The sequence below is a fragment of the Astyanax mexicanus genome, chromosome 3, assembly GCF_023375975.1.
Source record: "Astyanax mexicanus isolate ESR-SI-001 chromosome 3, AstMex3_surface, whole genome shotgun sequence".
NCBI classification, from domain to species: Eukaryota; Metazoa; Chordata; class Actinopteri; order Characiformes; family Acestrorhamphidae; genus Astyanax; species Astyanax mexicanus.
In genome coordinates this window covers 32,624,798-32,646,159 of record NC_064410.1, presented here as the reverse complement: position 1 = coordinate 32,646,159, position 21,362 = coordinate 32,624,798, and the positions used below count along the sequence as shown (strand labels likewise).

At 36.1% G+C, this 21,362-nt stretch overlaps 1 protein-coding gene across 1 annotated transcript in view; it reads right to left on the bottom strand.

Moving 5' to 3' along the window:
* The window catches only part of ppp1r1b (protein phosphatase 1, regulatory (inhibitor) subunit 1B), a 45,469-nt gene that overhangs the window by 6,675 nt on the left and 17,432 nt on the right, over window positions 1-21,362 (bottom strand). The window contains exons 2-4 of the mRNA XM_007230789.4: window positions 6,823-6,906; window positions 5,354-5,429; window positions 26-139 (exon numbers count right to left, since the gene is read on the bottom strand). Coding sequence (XP_007230851.1) covers window positions 26-139; window positions 5,354-5,429; window positions 6,823-6,906 — 274 coding nt within the window. The remainder of the gene's footprint in view (window positions 1-25; window positions 140-5,353; window positions 5,430-6,822; window positions 6,907-21,362) is intronic.

Sequence of the window (21,362 nt, the reverse complement as noted above, 5' to 3'; positions counted from 1 at the left end):
TGTTTGTGTGTGTGGTGGTGTTTACCAGCAGTGCGGCTTAATAACTCCGCCTCCTCTGTCTCTAAAGGCTCCTCCCCCTCCTCCATGTGAGGATACACACCCAACTTCTGCATCTGAGTCTCAGCCATCTGCTGGACAGCTACACACACATATACACAGACACACAGACACAAACAGAAAGACAGAGGGACGGAACAAACACACAGAAACAAACAGGGGATTCAGGGATGCTCAAAACACACAAGGGAAAAACACTACTGTATATGGCATAGGGACAAAAACACACACACACACACACTCATACCCACACACACCCCCGGCACCACTGGGATGTTGTACTATAATAGCAGGCAGGTAAGCAGGTTAACAGGCAGGAAGCCAAGCAGCAGGAAAAATGAACACATACAGTGTTAAGCCAGGCGGACACTGTGCGATTTTTTTAATCGGATGCGTTCTGGAGAGCTCAAACAGCACGTTTGAATCGTTTGTCGTGTATGAACAACGCCTGCGATTCATCTGCACACACTGTACGGTCCGACTGACCTGCTGCGACGGGGGAGCTTACACTGCACGTCTAAACGCAGCCCGTAGGCGGAGCTTTCTTTGCGTACAAACTCTCGCTTCAACACAACGCCTTGCAAAAGAAAGCGCTTAGCTTTGCTTATTTGTGCCCTGTTGTGCGCTGAAAGTCCACGGAAGAGACGTACATGGACTCGCAGGTGGCTGAGGCGACGTGGACTCTACGGGTTGTCCGTTTTACAGAAGGAGAGCGCATAGAAAAATGACTGCCCGTCAGGCTGCGAAAGAAACACCAGCAGCTTAAATAAAATAAAATAATTTTATTTTTTATTCTGTTTATTGTTTATGTAAAAACTGGTTTTGCAACACTGAATATTAAACAAGCAATCGGTTATTCACACTGGATAGGGACCCTCATTTACAGTGCCGCTGAGCATTAACAGTTTAAAAGGGATTAATATATAAAAAATAGGAATAAAAACTGACATTTATTATAGACGAATAAAATATATACGTAAAAAAGGATAAATAGGACCTTAAAAAAAGATCATAAAAATTGACATAAAAGGGAAAAAAATTATATCTTATGAAGATATATATTTAATGATTTGATTAATAAAAGAAGAAAAATAATTTAAATGAATAAATATAAAATATAAACTCATTAAAAATTCGTTTAAAATAACCCAGGCTTTCTGCAGAATAATCAAAGTTTCAGTTAGTTTCAGTTTCAAATCATGAAAACAGCTCACCAAAACCTCAAACTATTCTTTATATTTGACTATATTTACTTACAGGTCCTTTGCTTGTACTTACAGGCCCTTACTTATTTTTATTCAACTGAACTGAGTTCCTGTAGCCTCGCGCTGAATTCAGCTCCGCGCTGCGAAAGAGAGCGAGAGAGAGGCGCAGCGCATTTTGTCTGATTTATCTTGATTAATTATCAGTACATTTATTAGCTTTAGTAAGTTTAATAGCACTAATTATACTACACTTCTCCGACCTTATTTATTAAAACGTTTATTTTAGAAGACAGAGGTTATTATGCGGGCAATGCCGCGCGCAATGCCACGCGCTGCGCTAAGCTGGCTTTGCGTGGCTAATATTCTGGAGCACTGGACGAGATTTTAATTAATAAATTAACATATTTATAATTTTAATAAATTTGCCCTGGCGAAAAGAAACGAATTATAAAATATAGCTTTATATTTCTGTGCATGTTTTAAGTTTTATATAATTGACGGGCAGCACCAGAGGCTGACAATGTGCTTTATTTTTCAGATATAATAGCAAAGTGAAATAAAATAAATTTATGTTTGTCAAAGATATTTTCTCTTTTAATTTTTCTTTTCAAAAACTCCAGCTATTGACTGAGAATAAGCATCTGTTGAAATTCTTAAACAGCAGAATGCCTGTGTCTGCTATATTAAGCTATAAGTCTGTGTACCGAACATAAATATAAATCCTTATAACTGACAGAAATAAATATGACTAATAATTATTTATAGTTACTGTGCAGATTTTTGGGAAAACAGGTCGTGACGTTAAGAAATCGGCCCGCAAAACAGCTCACACTGTGAGACAAGCGACCAAAATTTCTGGCATGTCAGAAATCCCTGGTCGCGTCCGACTGCTCATTCGCAGCTCCTATGGGCAATTAATCGGACATCGCTTCCCCTCTCACACTGCACGACAAACGACGCACGATCAAGCTAAAATTCGGCCCGATCATGAAATTCAGTCGCATCCGACCAGATCGGGCTTAAAATCGGGCTAAAATCGCACAGTGTCCGCCTGGCTTTAAAAAGACACACACAGGGACACACACTGTGCTGAACACTCACAAACACCTAAACAAAGAATTACCATGTTTACACACAACAGTGAGTCAAACCGTGTCAGAAAACACAGGAGCAAATCTGCTGGATTTGTGAGCCACACGGTTTGTGGTGAGGACTACATGCTAACTGGCTAATGCTAGTATGAATTCCATTATTTGTTAGCTACTTTCACCTCATAGCTCAGGTGTAAAATTAATGAAGCACCAAGCATTGTCTTTACAGTACAATACCTTTAGAGAAAGGCGTTTTGAAGGCAGACATTTTGAAAATAGACAGCCTTTTTAGTAGCATGCTAATGTTCAATTTCATTTTACACTTAGCCTGTTTACAAATGTTTAGTAGGAGTTTAATCAGTTTAGTATTCATTCATCTGTTCACCACAGACTTGATAAAATAAGAGCTGTGCTCAGCTAGGATAGTAACATTAGCTGAGGTAACTTAGCCTTAGGATTTTTCAAAAGACTGCTTGTCTTTCTCTGTGTAAATTTCAAGATGCAATCTATTTTGCCTTTCTGTGGTTTTAATATGGTTTTACTTTAATGTAGAAAGGGCATAATTCTGTTGTAGAAATCTATGTAGTTCTGGTTAGCTAATTATATCCACCTTTCTCTTCTCTTTCCTCTTTCCTGTCATTTTGTGTCCCTTGTTTCAAATTAAAAGCCCTCTTTTGTAACTTTTGATAAAATCGTATTATTATTATTATTATTATTATTATTATTATTATTATTATTACACTGCTCTTCATTAATTAATTTATTTTTTGTGGGAAAAAAATACTCATTGTTAACAAAACCCTGTATGCTCAAAATAGTATTAACATACCTTTTCCCTGCTATGGAAAAATTCTGTCTGTTGTGCGAATCCAGTCTGTTTATTCTGCTTTATCTTGAATAACAAACATCAGCCTCAGATAAAATAGATTCAGTCACAGTAACTCTGTCCAAAAGGCAAGTCAAGGCCAGGAGTGTACAATTTTGCGTGTGCGCAAACTTGTTCCCAGATTGTTATTAATAACAATAAGAAGATTTTTATTCCTCAAAAAATACACTTTGATTTGTAAAATTGCTTAAATACGACAAAATAATTTATTTTATAGATTTTTCCTCAGGTTTAGTCATTTTCGGTTCTCTCTCGGCTCACATGTGGTTCTAATACCACTTTTCCACTGGTGTGCTGCTGGTGCCAAAGTCCTGAACAGTTCCTTCCTTTTTATTGCAAAATCACAGGATCTCTGCCAGACAAATGGTGCCATTACAACTTCTTAATATTGTTGTCTGGAATCAATTAACCTATGATGCAGTCAGACAAACTAACCTAGCTTTAGAGTCCCTGTAAAACATGAAATCCACCGGAGATCCTATGTAAACCTACTTATTTACCAACAGAGGTGGGTAGTCCAGGTCCAGAAAATAAAAATCAGTTTTGGTGGCTGAGCAGCAGCAGGAGATTCGCCCAGGCAGTGGAACATTTTTTTTTTAACTTTTAACTAGTGTAAACAGAACTGTTTTAAAAACACACCTACCTACATGGCTGCCTGGCTTCTGCAGACAGCCATGCAAACCTCGCAGGTGGATGAGGCCATAAATACTGATTTACGAGTTGATGTAGATGCGGTGCTTTTCCTGATCGACTCATTTTTCTGAATATTTTGTTTTACTTGCTTCTGCAGACAATGCAGATTGAGTTTCATGTGCAGCATGCATATACTCATATAACTCAGAGAGACCTACTGTGCTTCACAAAGAACAAGAAAAAGAAGGTTTTAGCGGAAGGACACTTAAATTTACTTAAGGTAAAATTTAAAAAAGTAAATTATAAATAAACTGAAAAAGCTTAGAGATTACAGGGTGTTCTGTCAAATTGATGATATGTGCTACTTAGTGGCTCTAAACTAGCACAGACCCTCCTTTTTTAAATTAAATATTGATGTTTTGCTCAAGGTAATTCTGTAAAAAAAAAAAAAGAAATGTGGGTCTCTTCTTTAAAAAGGTTTGTTAGTTTGAGGGATTCGGCACCATCACTTTGTTGATGAAAAAGTAGAATCAAAACCATAACACAACATCACTGGAGCGCAACACGCTTGGAGAAGAATATTAACTGCTAGCAGCATCAAACTAACCTACAAAGAGAGAACAAGGCTAGTTGTTCTCTCAGGAACTTCCAGCTCCCTGATGACAGAGCCTAAGGTTCATTTAAAAGGCTGCACCACTTGGGAGCCCAGCTTGGCCTCTCAGTTGGCGTAGTCAGTGGAGGCAATCCTAACTCAACCATAAGTAATTGCTCCTTGAGAGGGAGCCAGGGAGGGCAAAAGGAAAGAAAAAGAAAGGGGAAAATTAAGAAACTTGACAGAGTTTGTGTGTAAGACAATGAAGGTATAGGTATTAGTGTAAGAAAAAAATGGTGGAGTTAAAGAATTAAAAAAGAGAGAGTGAAATTAAGATAGATAAAAAAGAGAGATAGAAGTTGCCTTGTTTTTGTTTTGCTTTGCCAGAGCTAAGTTTAGTAACCAGGGATAGGTTTATTGCCAGGTTAAAGATTAAGAGTTAGGGCTAGGGCCATATCTAGGGTTAATGAAAGTTACAGTGAATGGAACTTATATCTAATTGAAAGTTCTGTACATCCTGATCAAATTCAAGGTTACTAAAACTCTGAGCAGATCTGAAGTCAGACAGCATATGCGCGTGTGTGCGTGTTGTTCATCATAATCCCATATGATCCATACCAGCGCAGACTCACACCCGTTGCAGCTGTCACTGTCCCTAATCTTGCACGCACACGCAGACGTACACACACACACATGAAAAAACAAAACAGCAGCAACAAAAAACCCAGCAGAGACAGAAAGCTGTGTGTGTGTGTTAGTGTAAGTCTGGCCTGTAAACACACAATCAGTACAGCACAGCAAAGCCCAGTGCATAGCAAAGGCACACACTGCTGCAAAAGACCTTCCACCTCACGCACACATGCATACATACGCAAACACACACACTAACCTTTTAGTGAGGGAGGCTGGTAAACACTGGAGTTGACTCGTTTGGGTTTGAGGACGCCGTTCTCTCCAACAACCCACTGAAACACAGTAACTGCTTTTAACACACACATCAGCAGCTGCACCAACAATGTGCCTAAATCTTTACAGAAGAATCAATAATCAGCTATCACATCATCATATCTTTCCATACAGGTGCTGAAAAAATACTGTAGTACTAAATAATTCTGAGTGCTAAATTATTTCTTGTAGAATTGTTCATAGTAGATACATATTGAAAAAAAATGTGTAGATTCTGAATATTTCATAGTAGATATTGAATAATTAATTGTAGACACTGGTTAATTTCTGATAGACACTGAATACTTCATAATAGATACTGAAAACATTCTGGTAGATTCTAAATAGTAAATTGTAGATATAAAATAATTTATAATAGTTACTAAATCATTTCTGATAAACATTAAATAGCTCATAATAGTCGATATCAACTATTTTATAGTAGATTGAGTAATAATTGCAGATACTAATCAATTTCTGATAGACACTAAAAAGTTTGTAATAGATACTGAAAACATTCTGATAGATTCTGAATAATTAATTGTAGATACTGAATAATTTCAGATTAACAGTGAATAGCTCATAGTAGGAAATATGAAAAAAAACTTCATATTAAATATTGAATACATGTTCGTAGATACCGATTAATTTCTGAAAGACATTGGATAGTTCATATAGGATACTGAATAAGTTCTGGTAGGTGTAAAATAGTCCATAATAGATACAGAGTCATTCATGCTAGATACTGAAGAAATTCTGGTAGATTCTGAATAATTTATAGTAGATAATGAAAAGCATATAGACACTTTGGAATAATTTCTAGAAAATACCAAATAATTCACTATCGATCCTGGATAATTAATGGCAGGAATGGGATAATGTTTTATTTTCTAAATAGTTTATAGCAGATATGACATAATTAAAATATTTAATTGAATATTGAACTATTCATAGTGATACTGAACACTGAATGGCGTGGTGGTAAATACAACATTATTATCTGTGTTGTATTTAACAGTACGTGCTGAATATTTATATTATATAATGGAGAAAAGATTGGTAGTTGTGTATTTGTTAATTATTATTCTTTAAGAACAGAACAGAGGTCATAAGATTAAATTTCATTTAATATTGCTTTTTTTGTGTAGGTGCTCATTTCCCGGTAGCTCATATCCACCGTATTCAAACAGCAGGGTACAGCTCTGCTAAATATTACTTTAAAGACTCTATTATTATGATTATAATGACCTCAAAGCCATACCCTTATTATTACAGTCGGTCAAAACGTGCTACAGATGTTATTAAGCTGCTTCTCTGCAGTGTGAATTAAGTGTTTACACCAGGTAAGTTTGTGTGGTTTGATTTTAATGTGGACACAGTTCAGCGTTCAGACCAGCAGGGGCGCTGTGTTACCTGATGGGTGGAGTTATCGTCTTCAGGTGATGTTTGGTCAGCTACTCTGAACAGTGTTGCTGGTGTGGGTCTCCGTCTGCGTATCTGTACAGCACAAAAATAATATAGTGTTACAAACTACTATAATGTTTATCAACCTGACTATATTATTTATTTTATTAACCGAGCAGTTTTAATCACTGTGCATTGTGGAGTATCTGTTTGTACTAAACCCAGAGAAACAAAGCACATCAGATACCAAACACTTATTGGCTGATCAGTATTGTACAAAAAAAATATGTAACACAAGAGCACGTGGATCTTAGTAGATCTAGGAAGAAAGACAAAAGCAGGAAAAGGGGAAAAACCAGACAGCAGAAAATCACAACAATGTCCACCGGAAAAGTAGTTCCGGTTGCTCCAATGTTCAGCTCTGTGAATATATATTTTTTTGTGTTTACAAAGTTAAGTTTTTTATATTGTGTTACAAAACACACCTATTTGTGTACGCCAAGCAAATGAAGATCTGGGTGTGTTTAAAGATGTGTGTTTTTTTTACAGAGATGAGATTGGTAATAGTGTCTAGCATCTCGCATTGTAAACAAAGCACTATGAGTGTATGAATATATCTACATATTTTAAAGTATCAGATTTTTGGTTTTGCAATACTGTACATTTTATAAATCTCATTATTGATGTTTAAAGATTGGTGTCAGACAGTGGTTAATTTAGTGTTCTTTTTAAACTCTGACATTAGAGTGTTGCATTGTGTCTTTAAATTTTTTTGTTTTGATTGCATAAAAGTAGTAATGCATAGATCTTTTTTTTTTTCCAACCGAGTACAAGTACATGTATTTTGGTACTGATGCCTAGTTAGAATTAAGCAATCAGGAGTGTTATGTAATAGTGTAGTTGTGCATAAAGTGTGCAATGCAGCAGTTTATTTGTTTACTTATATGAGTTTTGAGTCACATTACATCAATATATTTTTCAAACAAGCATATTTTTAAGAAATTATGAAATCAGGCTTAGATGAAAAAATTGAGATTACTTTTACTTTTCATTTTCTCACTTGTACCATCTCCTGTGCTGTGGATCTGGGACTAAAATATATAAAATTTGGAGCAATGAATTTACCGTAAACAAGAGTTGTCTGGCAAGAGTTTGTTAGTATTTATGTATCTATAATTAAAAGTAAAGTATACTATGATTTTTTTTAACGCTGTATCAAACCACCACTTTTTTGCAAATGCTCAGCCCTACTAAGCACATGTCAGATAGCAAACATGTCTTTGCTAATTGTCTGCATCTGGGGTCTGTGATCAATAATGTTCATTCGGTTTCCTGTGATCAGGATTCTGTCAGTTTCCTGATTGGCTATCTGCACGCCTGTGTTTGATCGGCATTAATTACATTAACTAGGCTACATTTGCAAAAATATGTGTAAAAAGTGTAAAAAATGAAAAAGTAATACAATATACATTCTACTTCTACAATTAAGAAAACAGAAAGTGTTGTTGATGGGTAAGGAGCTGGCAAGCAGGGACAGATTAAACAGAACAGTAACAAGTGTTCTAGGGTTGTTTTGAGGTGATTTTGCTGCACAAGGTCGAAATTGACGCAAAACATTAACAGAGTAGCCAGTCTGGAAGGATAAATAATTCCAGAAGTTTGATTAAATTCTTTTGACTCTGTCTCAAATAAAAAAAAAAGCACCAATTCTGTGTAATAGACACATCTGTTCTTACTGATTTTCATTCAGAAAAACAGAAAGATTTCCAGTCCTTTCTGCACTCATTTTTAGATGGATGAAAATAGAAAAGGGGCACTGGCATTACGAGACTGAAATGGGCATAGTTCGTGTTTAATTGGGTCTGCACCTCAGAGACCATCTACACACTAAAGCTATAAGTGAGCTAGCCTATAAAAAATGTGTGGCATCAAAACACATTTAACTTCCTGTCTCCCTCCCACACTCCCTCTCACAAAATGAGAGATCAAGAAGTCTTTAGAGGATTCTTGAGCCAGATTTAAAGGCAATTAATTAATCCAAACCACTGATGTTTCTAAATTATCAGGTTGGGCCCGAGAAAATCATGTAAAAACATCTGTAATTAAAGAATCTAAAGCTGGTCAAAAGGTTTAGTGTAAAATCTAAAACATGTAAACTGACTTTAAATATCTTTATTGAGTTACTAATCTTACTTCTTGGCTGAGAGATGCTGTTGCAAAACAGAGCAAAACAAAAACAAAGACCTCTACATTCTTGATATTCAGTGTGGAAAACTAGGGCAAACTAACTGTGCTGGTCAAAGTTCTTTTAAAGAGCTTTAGCAGGTTGCCAGTAAAGGTCAGGGTGACTGAATTCAGCTCAGACTAATTCCTGAAACACAAGTCTGCTGTGACAAATCCGTCATTTTAAAGCTCTCTTATGTTGTAATAATTATTTCTTGTTATGTCTGGTTTAAAAAGTTTTAATATTTACTACTCAGGATCATTAACTCACACGCTACTGTTCAAATGTCTGGATTTAGTCAATAGAAAAATGTGTGATTGTTTTAGTTAGAGGTATAAATCAATCCAATTCAATACAAAAATAAAGTGGTAGTAAAGCATTAATGTTTTACTCTGCAGTGTACAAATATTATGCAATTTGAAAAATTTATTTGGCACTATATGTACATCAGAGTAATTGTGTTAGCATAACAGTTTCCAGTGCTCTCCTGGAGGAAGGCCAGTATTTTCAGGTGTTTTCAGATTTTTTTTTTTCAGATATTTTCAGATACTGATATTTAGAAAGTAGATTCTTATACCCAACATAACAATGACTTACACAGTAACTTGCACTACAGCACATTTTGATTCCTGATTTTTATATTTGTGCATGTATACTGTTATGTGTGGGTGTATAAACTAGCATAGGTCAACAACATGTAAACTTTCCTTTAGTTAAACAGGTTTCAGTATAATGTGCTCTCACCATGGCCTTGTGTTACAGTAGCAACATCACGTTCATGTGAATTTTATCAGGCAGATATTCTTTTCAGATTTCCCTCTGGTTCCTGATTGTGTATTATGAAAAAGTATCCCTGTGTTTAATGGTAAGTCTGTTTGAATAGTGTGTACAACATACAGCTCTGGAAAAAAAATAAGAGATCACTTTCTTTGATTTAACCAGATTAAAAACCTCTGGAATATGATCCACAGGAAGATGGATGATCACAAGCCATCAAACCAAGCTGAAATGCTTGAATTTTTGTACCAGGTGTGGCATAATCCAAAAGCAGTGTGTAAGACTGGTGGAGGAGAACATGCCAAGATGCATAAAAACTGTGATAAAAAAATATTGATTTCTGAACTCTTAAAACTTTATGAATATAAACTTTTTTTTTCTTTGCATTATTTAAGGCCTTAAAGCCCTTTTTGTTATTTTGTTTCAAATTCTACCGCTGATCAAAGTCTACTTTGAACAGTAGATTAAGATACTGTACATTCACCTCTGCCCTGTGGAGGCTGTTGATGAGGTTTCTGACTGTTGCTTTTGGGTTTTTCCTCTACAGCTGTCACAATGTTTGCCATCAACTGCTGCTGTTTTACTTGGCTGACCTGTTCGATCTTTGGTTGTTACATAATCAGTGGTTTCTTGTTGTTTTCAGGACATTCCTCTGGCTCTAATTGATTTTTTTTTCTTTTCAGATTTTGAACCCGTTGGTTATCTTAATGGTTTAGCCTGTTTAACAACAAATGTAGTCTTTATAGGGTTTAACCACAGCTCAAACCTTGAGTAGATTATTAGAGTTCACAGCGATTTTACATTTTTAAACTTTACCACAGAAGAATTTCATTAGAACCATGGACTGATTGCACAATTTTGAACATTGCTTTTCTGTACACATTTGGACAAAAAAGTGGGACCTAGGTTCATCCACTTCTTGTCTTTTTTATTATACAGACCCTTGGTGGCAAAGAAGTGGCAAAAAACAGCACATTCTGGGGTCATGGCATTTCACTGCACAAGAACACCTGCAAGCCATTCTCTAGGAGGTTTTGAACATGCAGGTCAGGATGAGACAGGATGAGTTTTTTTGCCATGTTCCAGTATGAACCCTTAAGGTTTCCAAAAGGGTTAGCTTTTTACAGGTCTGTAAAAGAGTCACTTTATAAGGGCATTTTACTGATGCATAATAATGATAACTCAAAGCAAAATCTACACAAAATCCACAAACTGCATCTGCTGAATCTACTTAAAACAATCCCCAGACCACATACTGTACTTCAGACTGGACTCTCAGAATGAGTCATAAACACCTATCAGTCAAGTTCCAATTTTTTTTTACTACCTTAAAAAGGCTACGTTCACAGGTGAGTAAGCAAATGTGCTATCTGTGTGGCAATGTGAACGGCAAAAAACACATTGGGCCACATCTTACACCCTTCCTAAGGCATGTTGCGATGTTCATTGCTACGTTACACCTGACCTCACCTACAATTTTTATGCCTTGCACCTGCATGGTTTAAAAAGAAACAAAGTTTACGAATCTATATCTACACCAATGAGCAGTGGTCTGGTTGAAGTATGTTCAGGTAAATTTCTAGCATATTGGTATCTTGGTAATGGAAAGCATCGGAGGGATTAGAACCCTGACGACAGTCAACGGTCAGAAGTTAATTGCTATCTTGGCAACACAGGTGCACCATGTGCACTCAACGGACGCACACCCCCACTCATAACACACGCACATGGATGCGCAGCAGCGCACAAACCCAACTTTTACATGAACAATAAATAGAATACTTAATAAAATAACATTGCTGTTCCCATTAATTACCTGCTCACACCCCTTCACAGTGTGAACATACAGACCAGTTTCCACTGCTGAGAAGCTAAGAAGTGCTATGCAATTAAAATACCAATAAGAGCGCATCTGGCTCTTAAAGGGGATGGCAAGAGACTCGCTGATTGGTTTGTTTCACAATATGCTAAAAACACACCCCTGAATAATTAAGAGAATTAGCAAATGCCTTTTAAACGTTTCAAACAGCGCAAAAACATGCCTTTTGCACGTTTTTAAGTTGCAGCTTTGCAACATAAACACTTACAAATAAAGTAAAAAAAAAAAACAAGGTCACAAATCTAAGTACCAAAGAAGTGGCCATGGTTGGATAACATGCCCTTTTTACATTTAATTCAAACACTTTCTAGGTAATAAGCATAACCATGTTTACACCTCTTTTGTTGTGGGGTTGTGTAAAGTGTGATGTTAAAACCAGGAAAATAAATCTGAAAAACTGCTCAGTCATCTCTCTCATCTATTGTGTAGGGCAAAAATGAACACAGAGCATAGTTGGGAGATGAACGTATAGAAGCCCCTTTACAGAAATGGCTTTATAATAAACTGATGACTGTTATCTTTACTCAGCATTAGTAACTGTTTCTGGGAGTGGCCTGAAGTTGGTGGTTGCAGAATTATTCAGCTTTCTTATATCTTGGGTGTTACTTCCTTTCTTCTGAATGACCATGTGCTGTGTCTGTGTCTCCTGCTGCACTGTGGACAGTGAGCTAGTGTTATTAGAGACTTGTGGATTTGTGTTTTTTTAATCTATTGATTGTTCCAGTTCAGGCCTGATAATTCTGTTTGCAATTGCGGAAAGCATCCAAACATGGATAAGTGTAATTGTAAGAGGCTTAAAGAGCAGATTTATTAAAACAGGCATGCATCAGGAATAAATGCAAGCCCCTGGATTTCCTCAAATTAGTGCAGATTTATAAACACCACTATGCAAATGAACGCACCGCTGCAGTCATCACCAATTAAATTTGGGATCATGTCTCAGTTTGTCCAGCTGCAGAGAGTCAACAAAATTACACACAAGTGATAGGTTGGTGAAAACTAATTTACCCAAATAAAATATCCTGTTAGTCAATCAGTCTATCAAGATGCTGCTGCTGCTTTTAACCCTCAAGCTCAATATGCCATGTTTATAGATAACAGTGAGTCTGAAACCACATAAGAAAATCTATTACACATTACTCAACACCTCCAAACAGTTTTAGTATATTAAAAGGTTTTGCTAATGCTAAAAATTGAGCTTTATGGCTACATTAGTCGAATAGCTCCAGTGTAAATCAGTGCTAAGAAGCAGTCTTCATATACTAAACATGTCATGGCTGATCAATTACATTTGTGGAAACTGAGGGAATGTTTTTGTCTTTTATTGCTTAAAATACAGAATGTGTGTGATTGGCAAATAAAAAAAAGTGTGTTTTGTTAAATAATCACATAACTAAACATGCAAAAAACTGAAATATAGATTGTGTTGCATTAATAGCTTGAAATGTGTGTGTACGCACATTGTGATGAACCTCTGATAGGTGTGTGTGTGTGTGTGTTGTTGGTGTTTAAGGGTGATCTTGTTTACCCAAAAAACTTTCCTGAGGCCAAAGGTTGCAGTGCAACTCTGACAGATAACAGGACTAAGAGAAAAGCAGTGTGTGTGTGTGTCTCAGTGTATGTAAAGATATTAATGCTGCTGTAAACATGTGAAAGTGCATCAGGCAATATGGTTTCTGGGATTTTTCCATTTAAAAAGTGCTTTGTTATGTTTATATGAACCACACAGTCATTCTGACAGACTGTATTACGCTACAGGAAGTGTAGGTGACAATATGGTTTCTATTGCTTTAATTAAAGATGCTCTATAATGTTCATTTGAACTACACATTTGTTCCGGTGGACTGAAATACATTATGGGAAATGAAATGTGTTGACTGTTCACACGACACAAAAGGTTGTGCTGTAATTGTGAGTCTTCAGTTGTTGTGCTGTTCACACTACAGAACTGATCGGTGAAACAGGGTCACGAATTATACAATTGTCTATCTTGTAAAAATCTTGTAAAAAGAGCGTGAAATAACGCTAATACTCTCCTCTCCTGCTCTGTGGAGTCGTCTTCAGGTGAAAGCTGCGCATTTTTTTTGCATTTCTGCTTGTTGTTCTGCTGTGTGGTGTTGGTTTTAGCTAGCTGGCTGGACTGTGGTTAGCTTAGCATAGTTTGCTTTTGCTCAGCATTAAATTAGCTTAGCCTAGCCTGGCTGGTTAGCATTCTGGCTGTCAGACGGCAGTAACCGAGCGATTTTCTTTCTCTTTTTTCCACAAAAGACAGCCAGCGCTGCGGACGAGCGTGCCGTGACTGAGCCCTAGCCTGTGCGAAGCTAACGCTGCTGCGGGTGTCCTGTGTGTATACGCTGTTACTCGGCAACACGTCGGTGGAGTGATACAAGTTTAGTGTGAGAAGGCCGTGATGTTATCACATATATCAGCACGGCTAGAACACTTCTCAACCAATCAGATTGTGAGGTTGGAACTAACTGTTGTATAATTTATGTTTAAATATGTTTCTTATTGTATTGTGTTGTTGCTGCTGGATACCTAAATTATCTGTCTGTCTATCTGTCTGTCTGTCTGGTGTTTCTCATCTCACTGGCTGCAGGTAGTTGCTGCTCTTGACTAACATTCACTGACTGGTCTAGATATTAAATCTGCTAGATGTTTGTCGGGTCTCTGAGACTTGTTAGTGACCACAAGTGCTGAGTGATTGCTGATTAGCCTTCAAGCAAAGGTTTTCGTTTACGACAAGAAAACCAGGCTAAAATCATGTAGTGTAAAGTAGGCATAAGACATTTCAGAAAAGTGAGGCCTTGAGTCTCTATAGTGATGTACTCTTCTCTTGTTTTGGAAGATTGCAGCAGAACTCATCTGAGATCACAAATCACTGATAAGAAAATGTCCAAAACAACTCACAGAGCTTAACGAATTTAGGACACAGAAGCCATTGTTGCTGGTGTACTGAACAGTCAAGACTTACGGACATAATAAAGACTTCTAGATATTCCTACAGCTCTGGAAAATGAGAAGACCACTCCAGTTTCTGAATCAGTTCATCTGATTTTGCTATTTATAGGTTTATTGTTTGAATAAAATGAACATTATTGATTTTTTTTATAAACTGCAGACAACATTTTCTCCAAATTACAAATAAAAATATTGTCATTTAGAGCATTTATTTGCAGAAAATGAGAAATGGCTGAAATAACAAAAAAAATGCAGGGCTTTCAGACCTCAAATAATGCAAAGTAATCAAGTAATGCAAAGAAATTAAGTAATCAATATTCTTTTCTTGCATCTTGGCATGTTATTCTCCATCAGTCTTACACACTGCTTTTGGATAACTTTATGCCACTCCTGGTGCAAAATCTTTGTGATCATCTATCTTCCTTTTGATTATATTCCTGAGGTTTTCAATTTGGTACAATCAAGGAAACTCATCATGTTTAAGTGGTCTCTTATTTTTTCCAGAGCTGTTTGAGCTCTGCAAAATATTTCAGTCCAAGTTTATGCCAAACTGTGTTTTCTACACTGTCAGAAACCACACGATCAAGTCTGCTAGTAATGAATGAACTATGTAGATTTAGGAGTGTGCACTAACTGGCTAATAATAATAAATTCATCCTTTTAGTTACATTAGCCTCCAGTGGCTCCAGTGTAAAACTCAAGAATCAAAACTTCCAACAACAAACATTACTTGTCTGACTGAAACTGGGCCGAAACCCCTCAGGGTTGATGGTATTTGTTAGGTCTTATGGTAATGAAGCAGAATCATTAAGACGATCTGATAGAGGCCTCAGTTTAAGCAGGAATGAACCGGCCATTAAAGAGAACCGGGACAATTCCCTCAGGAGCGTTACGTGGGTGGGCCGCTGAGGGAGCAATACAGAGATGTCTGTATCCTGAATGCACACGGGCTAATTACACAAATGTCACTGCCCAAAAAACTACATAATGAATTGAGTAAGTGTGTGTGTTTTCTAAGGAGTGATTTTCCATCTTTATTTTCCCTCTCTCTCTCGCGTGCATATGAAATCTGTAAAATAGTAGTCATGGTCACAAATGCTCCATACCCCAAAAAATAATGCAAATAAAATAAAAATAAAAATTGACCTCTAACTAACTACAGTCAAACCATAATCTCTTAACAAGTACCATTCTTTTAAATCTAAGATTATTTAACTAATTAACAGACGTTTACTTGTTTTATATAGTTAATTGTATCTACCAAAAGTATTATCTGGCAGATATGTTTGCTTTTTTTAAACATTATTTCTTTACAAATATTAAATCATATCATGTTGTTTCTTGAATGAATCAAATATATAGATATAAAAAATATATATAGATAAAAAAATATAAATACAAATATTTATATATATATACACATATATATAAATATTTGTATTTTTTTTTATCTATATATTTCATAAGAGAGGAGGTGTTTCTCATACATAATACATTTTTGGTATTATATGAAGTGAATCTAAACCTCAGGATGTAAATGGCAATAACATATAAAAATGCTCAGGCAAAAGAAATGTGGTTGATATGAAGTTGACGTTAAATTAAATTATTCAGTGCTAAAATGGGTTCTACAGTAACAGAGCCAATCAAATTCGTCAGCTTCACTCATTCAAAGCTGAGACTGAATGCCAGTTACAGAACTGATAGCTGAACTATAATGCCAAAAATAAACTGTAACCTATAAATCTGGGACCCACATTACAGGGAGGATTTAAAAAAGGAAACATCACTTAGATCCAGAGATTTTTAAATCCTCACCACTCAAACTATTGCCAAACAAACACCTTTTATAACATCTGAATGTTGGCAGCTAGCTTTGGAATGTACCAAACAAGAACGAATGAACCAAATGAACCAGAATAAAAAGAGGAAATCACACTAAACTGAGACAAGACCGTCAAATTAATGTTGAGACTGAGACAAGACAATTAAATTAACGTTGAGACTTAGACAAGAAAACCAAATCAATGTTGGGATTGAGACAAAACTATCAAATTAACATTGAGACTCAGACTAAACAATAAAATTAACGTTGAGACTGAGACAAGAGAATCCAATTATTGTTGAGACTCAGACAAGACTGTCAAATTTACATTAAAGGTGAAAAAAGACAGTAAAATTATCATTGTGACTGAGACAGGAAAGTTAAATTAATGTTTAGACTGAGACAAGACAATTGAACATCAAGACTAGAGAATACAACTAAGAGGACTAAAAAAAACATCAAAATGTTACATAATATTGAGACAGAAACCAGACAACTGAATTACCCAGAGAGTAAAAGTTAAAGTAACACTAACCAAGAAAAGTTAAATATGTTACAATAATGTTTAAAACACTGAGATTAGACTGAATGTAAAATAATGTTGAGACTTAGACAAAACAACAACAACAAAAAAGTCCCATAACAGAGGCATGAAATGAAAGAACAGTACACAGTGTAGATCCTGCAGTAGGTTGAGCTATTTGTTGTGGAGAAACTGGCAGCTATTTTGTTTTGCCCCAAGACATGCCAGTAAAATGTGTATCTGCATAAATGGAAAAAAGCACACACAGTCATTTTAGTCTTGTGGAGAGAGTCTGTGTTTACTGGTATTTGTTTGGTCTATGAGGAAGATGTTGTTGATGTATTTTTGGCTAAAGTGTAGCTTCACAGTTACACAGTGTGCAGAACTCTCAGTCTCAGCTACTCAATTCACAAAGTTACACTGATATTTATTATAAGCTAAAATCACCACAACTTCCAGAAATTCCTCAGTTACTAAAAGATTCTCACACCACTGTACACAGCTTATTATTATTCCCATAGAAAACATGTTGGTTAATCAAATTAAATTAATGCTAATTACCTGTAGCAAAAAGATTGTTGTCTGCGCTGGAAGAGCTATGAGTCTGTCAAGTAACCAAATCAGTGTATCTCTCATTTCCTGTGCTTTTAGTAACGTCTGCACCTGACTTTATAGGTAACATGTCACAATTCAATTAAAAGAGCAGAAACGGTACAACAGTAAAAGTATGGGAACGGTAACACAATGTAACTCAAATTAATGAGCATAAAGTGTTTAGTAGTAAAAGGTTGGGAACCATAATATAATTTAACTCAATTAAAAGTGCAGAAACTTTAAAATAGTAAAGTATAGGAAATGTATCACAATGTAACTCAAAAGAGCAAAAACTGTAAAACAACAAAAATGGGGGAACTGCATCACAATGTAACTCAATTAATAGGGCAAAACTGTACAATAGTAAAATTATGGGAACTGAAACACAATGTAACTCAATTACAAGGGCAGAAACTGTATAAGAGTAAAAACGCATCGGAACCGTAACACAATTTAACTCAATTAAACATGCAGATACTTCAAAACAGTAAAGTATAGAAACTGTAACACACAATATAACTCAATTAAAAGAGCAAAACTATACAACAATAAAAGTAGGGAAACTGCACCAGAATGTAACTCAATTAAAAAACAGGAATTGCACTATTGTAAAAGTATGGGAACCGTATCACAATGTAACTTAAATTAAATAACAGAAACTCTACTATTGTGAAATGATGAATACTGTATTAGAATCTAACCCAAATCACAACATCTCAAAAGATGTTACTATGCTAGTCAGACTATGTACAACTTCATTTAAATCAAACTGTTCTGTACCACAATCTGGCTCAGTTAAAGAGAAGAAACTGTATGACAGATATATACTGGACGTATGTGTACTGTATTATGAGTTTGCAATCAAAAGCATAGAAACTGTACTATAATAAAATGTGGACAGAATATCATGGTCTCACTCATAGGACAGAAAGTGTACTATAGAGAAAGTATGAGTCCTGTAACAAAATTAAACTCAAAAGAGCAGAAACTGTACTATAGTAAAAGTACAGCTCTGGAACAAAAAAATAAGAGACCACTTAAAAATTAAGAGTTTCTTTAATTTTACCAAATTGACAACCCCTTGAATATAATCAAGAGGAGGAAGGATGATCACAAGCCATCAAAAAAAGCTGAACTGCTTGACTTCTTGCACCAGGAGTAGCATGAAGTTATGCAAAAGCAGTGTGTAAGACTAGTGGAGGAGAAAGATGCAAGATGCATGAAAACTGTAATAAAAACCAGGGTTATTCCACCAAATATTGATTTCTGAACTTTTTAACTTTATGAATATGAACATATACCTATAAATAGCAAAATCAGAGAAACTGATTCAAAAAACTGAAATGGTATCGATTTTTTCTAGAATCTAACTCAAAAGAGCAGAAACTGTACTATATTTAATATATGATACTGTACTGTGATCTAACAATCTAGAGTGCTAAAGTAAGTGTTGATGTTTGAGACCTGTAAGGAATGTTTTTAAAGGTAGATATCATCGTCTACAATAGTACCCAGGTATAGAAACCAGTTACAATTCATAGTGCTGTTCCCTTAAGGAAAGCTTGGCCAGTTTTAGCACTTTCAGTCAGCATGTTGCTCTGTCAGTAGCAGTGTGTGTGCGCGGGTTTATTGGCTGTTCATTAGAGCTTTAGGATGGCTTCTTTTCCCCTCAGATCTCTCCGTTCTTCCTGCACAGTGTGTGTGTGTGTATACTGGCCTGATTCCTACAGCCCAGCAGACCCGTTCTCTACCTGACCCACTTTATCCTGGACTAAAATTAATACAACACAGGACACGGAGCTGGCACACCCCGGCCCGGCCCAGCCCACACACACAACACACACACACACACACACACACACACACACACACAATCACACTCACACTCACAATTAAGAATCTACTTTGTTGAGTGGCCCTCTGGAAAAATATTAATCTTTATCTTTGATCAACACATGTATATTCATAAAGCCAAAAATCTCACTGAAACAACCACCCAACCTAAAAGTGCTCAATCAGCCAAGACGTTTGCTGTCTGAAGTTTGCGTATTTTATTTTACACGACATTTATTCGTTTTAAACTGAGACTAATGTAGCAAATAAGCAAAAGAAATACACCATATGGACAAAAGTATAGAGACACATCTCTTAATCATTTTGTTCAGGTGTTTAATTCAGTCCCATTGCCACGTAAATCAAGCACCTAGCCATGCAGTCGACCTTTACAAACATTAATAAAAGAATGTGGGGTTTAAAAAGCTCACTGAACTCCAGCATGAGGATGACACTATTGCAACCAGTGATCCTAGGAAACTTCTCTCCTCCTAGATATTCCACCATCAGCTGTGAGTGGTATTATTTAAAAGGTCTAAAAGCTCTGTATCTTTTTTGTTAATTTGGAATTTGGAATAAACTGTAGTTTATAGAATAAAACAGCAATGTTCATTTTACTCAAACATCTACCTATAAATAGCAAAATCAGACAAACTGATTCAGAAACTGAAATGGTATTGTTTTTTTTCTAGAATCTAATTAAATCTAAATACAGTGTCTATCAGAAGGAAAGATGGATGCTAAACAGTATGATGAATTTTATGCAGTAACTGATCTTCTGTTTGGTTATTTGGGCCTCATTTGGCCTCACTGAGTTTTCAGTTACCTGACCCTTGTCTTATTGCATATACATGAAATAATGGTCCAGTTTTAACAGTGAAACAGCCCTAAAACACCATGTTTAACTGCCAAAATCTGTGTCAGAAAGGATTAATATGAGCCCCTTAAAAATGCCATTAATGGAAAAACTGTATGTTATTGCATTATTTACACAGATAAGTTTTTTTATTTTATTTTAAGGTTGTTTGGAGTGCTTTCAAAGGTGAATTCATTTGTTTTGTGTGAGAGAATTCTAGCTTGAAGGATTTAAATGTTTAGAATATTAAAATAAGATGAACTTTTCAATCTAATCTCTGTAGCATCTGCAGTGTACAATCCATTACCACAAACAAAAATCTGAAACTTCAAAAATCAATAAATTTAGGACCTACTCATTGCCCCCCATTGTAATGCTTCTTTAAGTAAGCTGGCTTCTGTAAAAGAACATGTGTCTGTGGTAACTGACTGTATGCTGGAAATGCAGATAAATGAAAAAGAAAAACTCTGAAATACTGTTTTAATGCCACGATAAAAGTTTATCAAAGCAGCTCCACCACTAGTTTACGATGAGCTCTGAGTTACAGAAATGCCAAGTGTTATAGTCAGCATCAGAGGAACACAGAGTCCTAACCCTTCCTACAGTGAAAGTGCTGTATCAGCAGTAAAAAAGATCTCACCAAAAAATAAAAAAGAGCCGATGAGCACATGCAGCATCTTAAAAACCTGAGCACTTTAGTAGAGTCTAACATCAAGAACTGCAGCTGCTTAGTTAATCAGCACAACAGAATGAAACCACACATAGTAAAATAATTAAAGGGGCACTAAACCCCCTGATTTTTGCTGACTCCACCCTCAGCAAAAAATAAAAAAATTGATCCAAAAATGGGAGGGGTTGATTGGGAGGGGCACTGGGTGATGTATGGGTTTAGAGGCAGGGCAGGAGGGAGGGCTGATTGGCTGAGCTGCAGCAACAGCAATGTGGATGTCACGTAGGGGCGGTATTATTGACTGATTGATCTGCATATTGTGATGTACACAAACTTTAAGTGGTAAGTTCCACTGCAGAGGTGGAAATTAACACAATAAAAGCGTTAGGTTAGGAAAGGTTTATAAA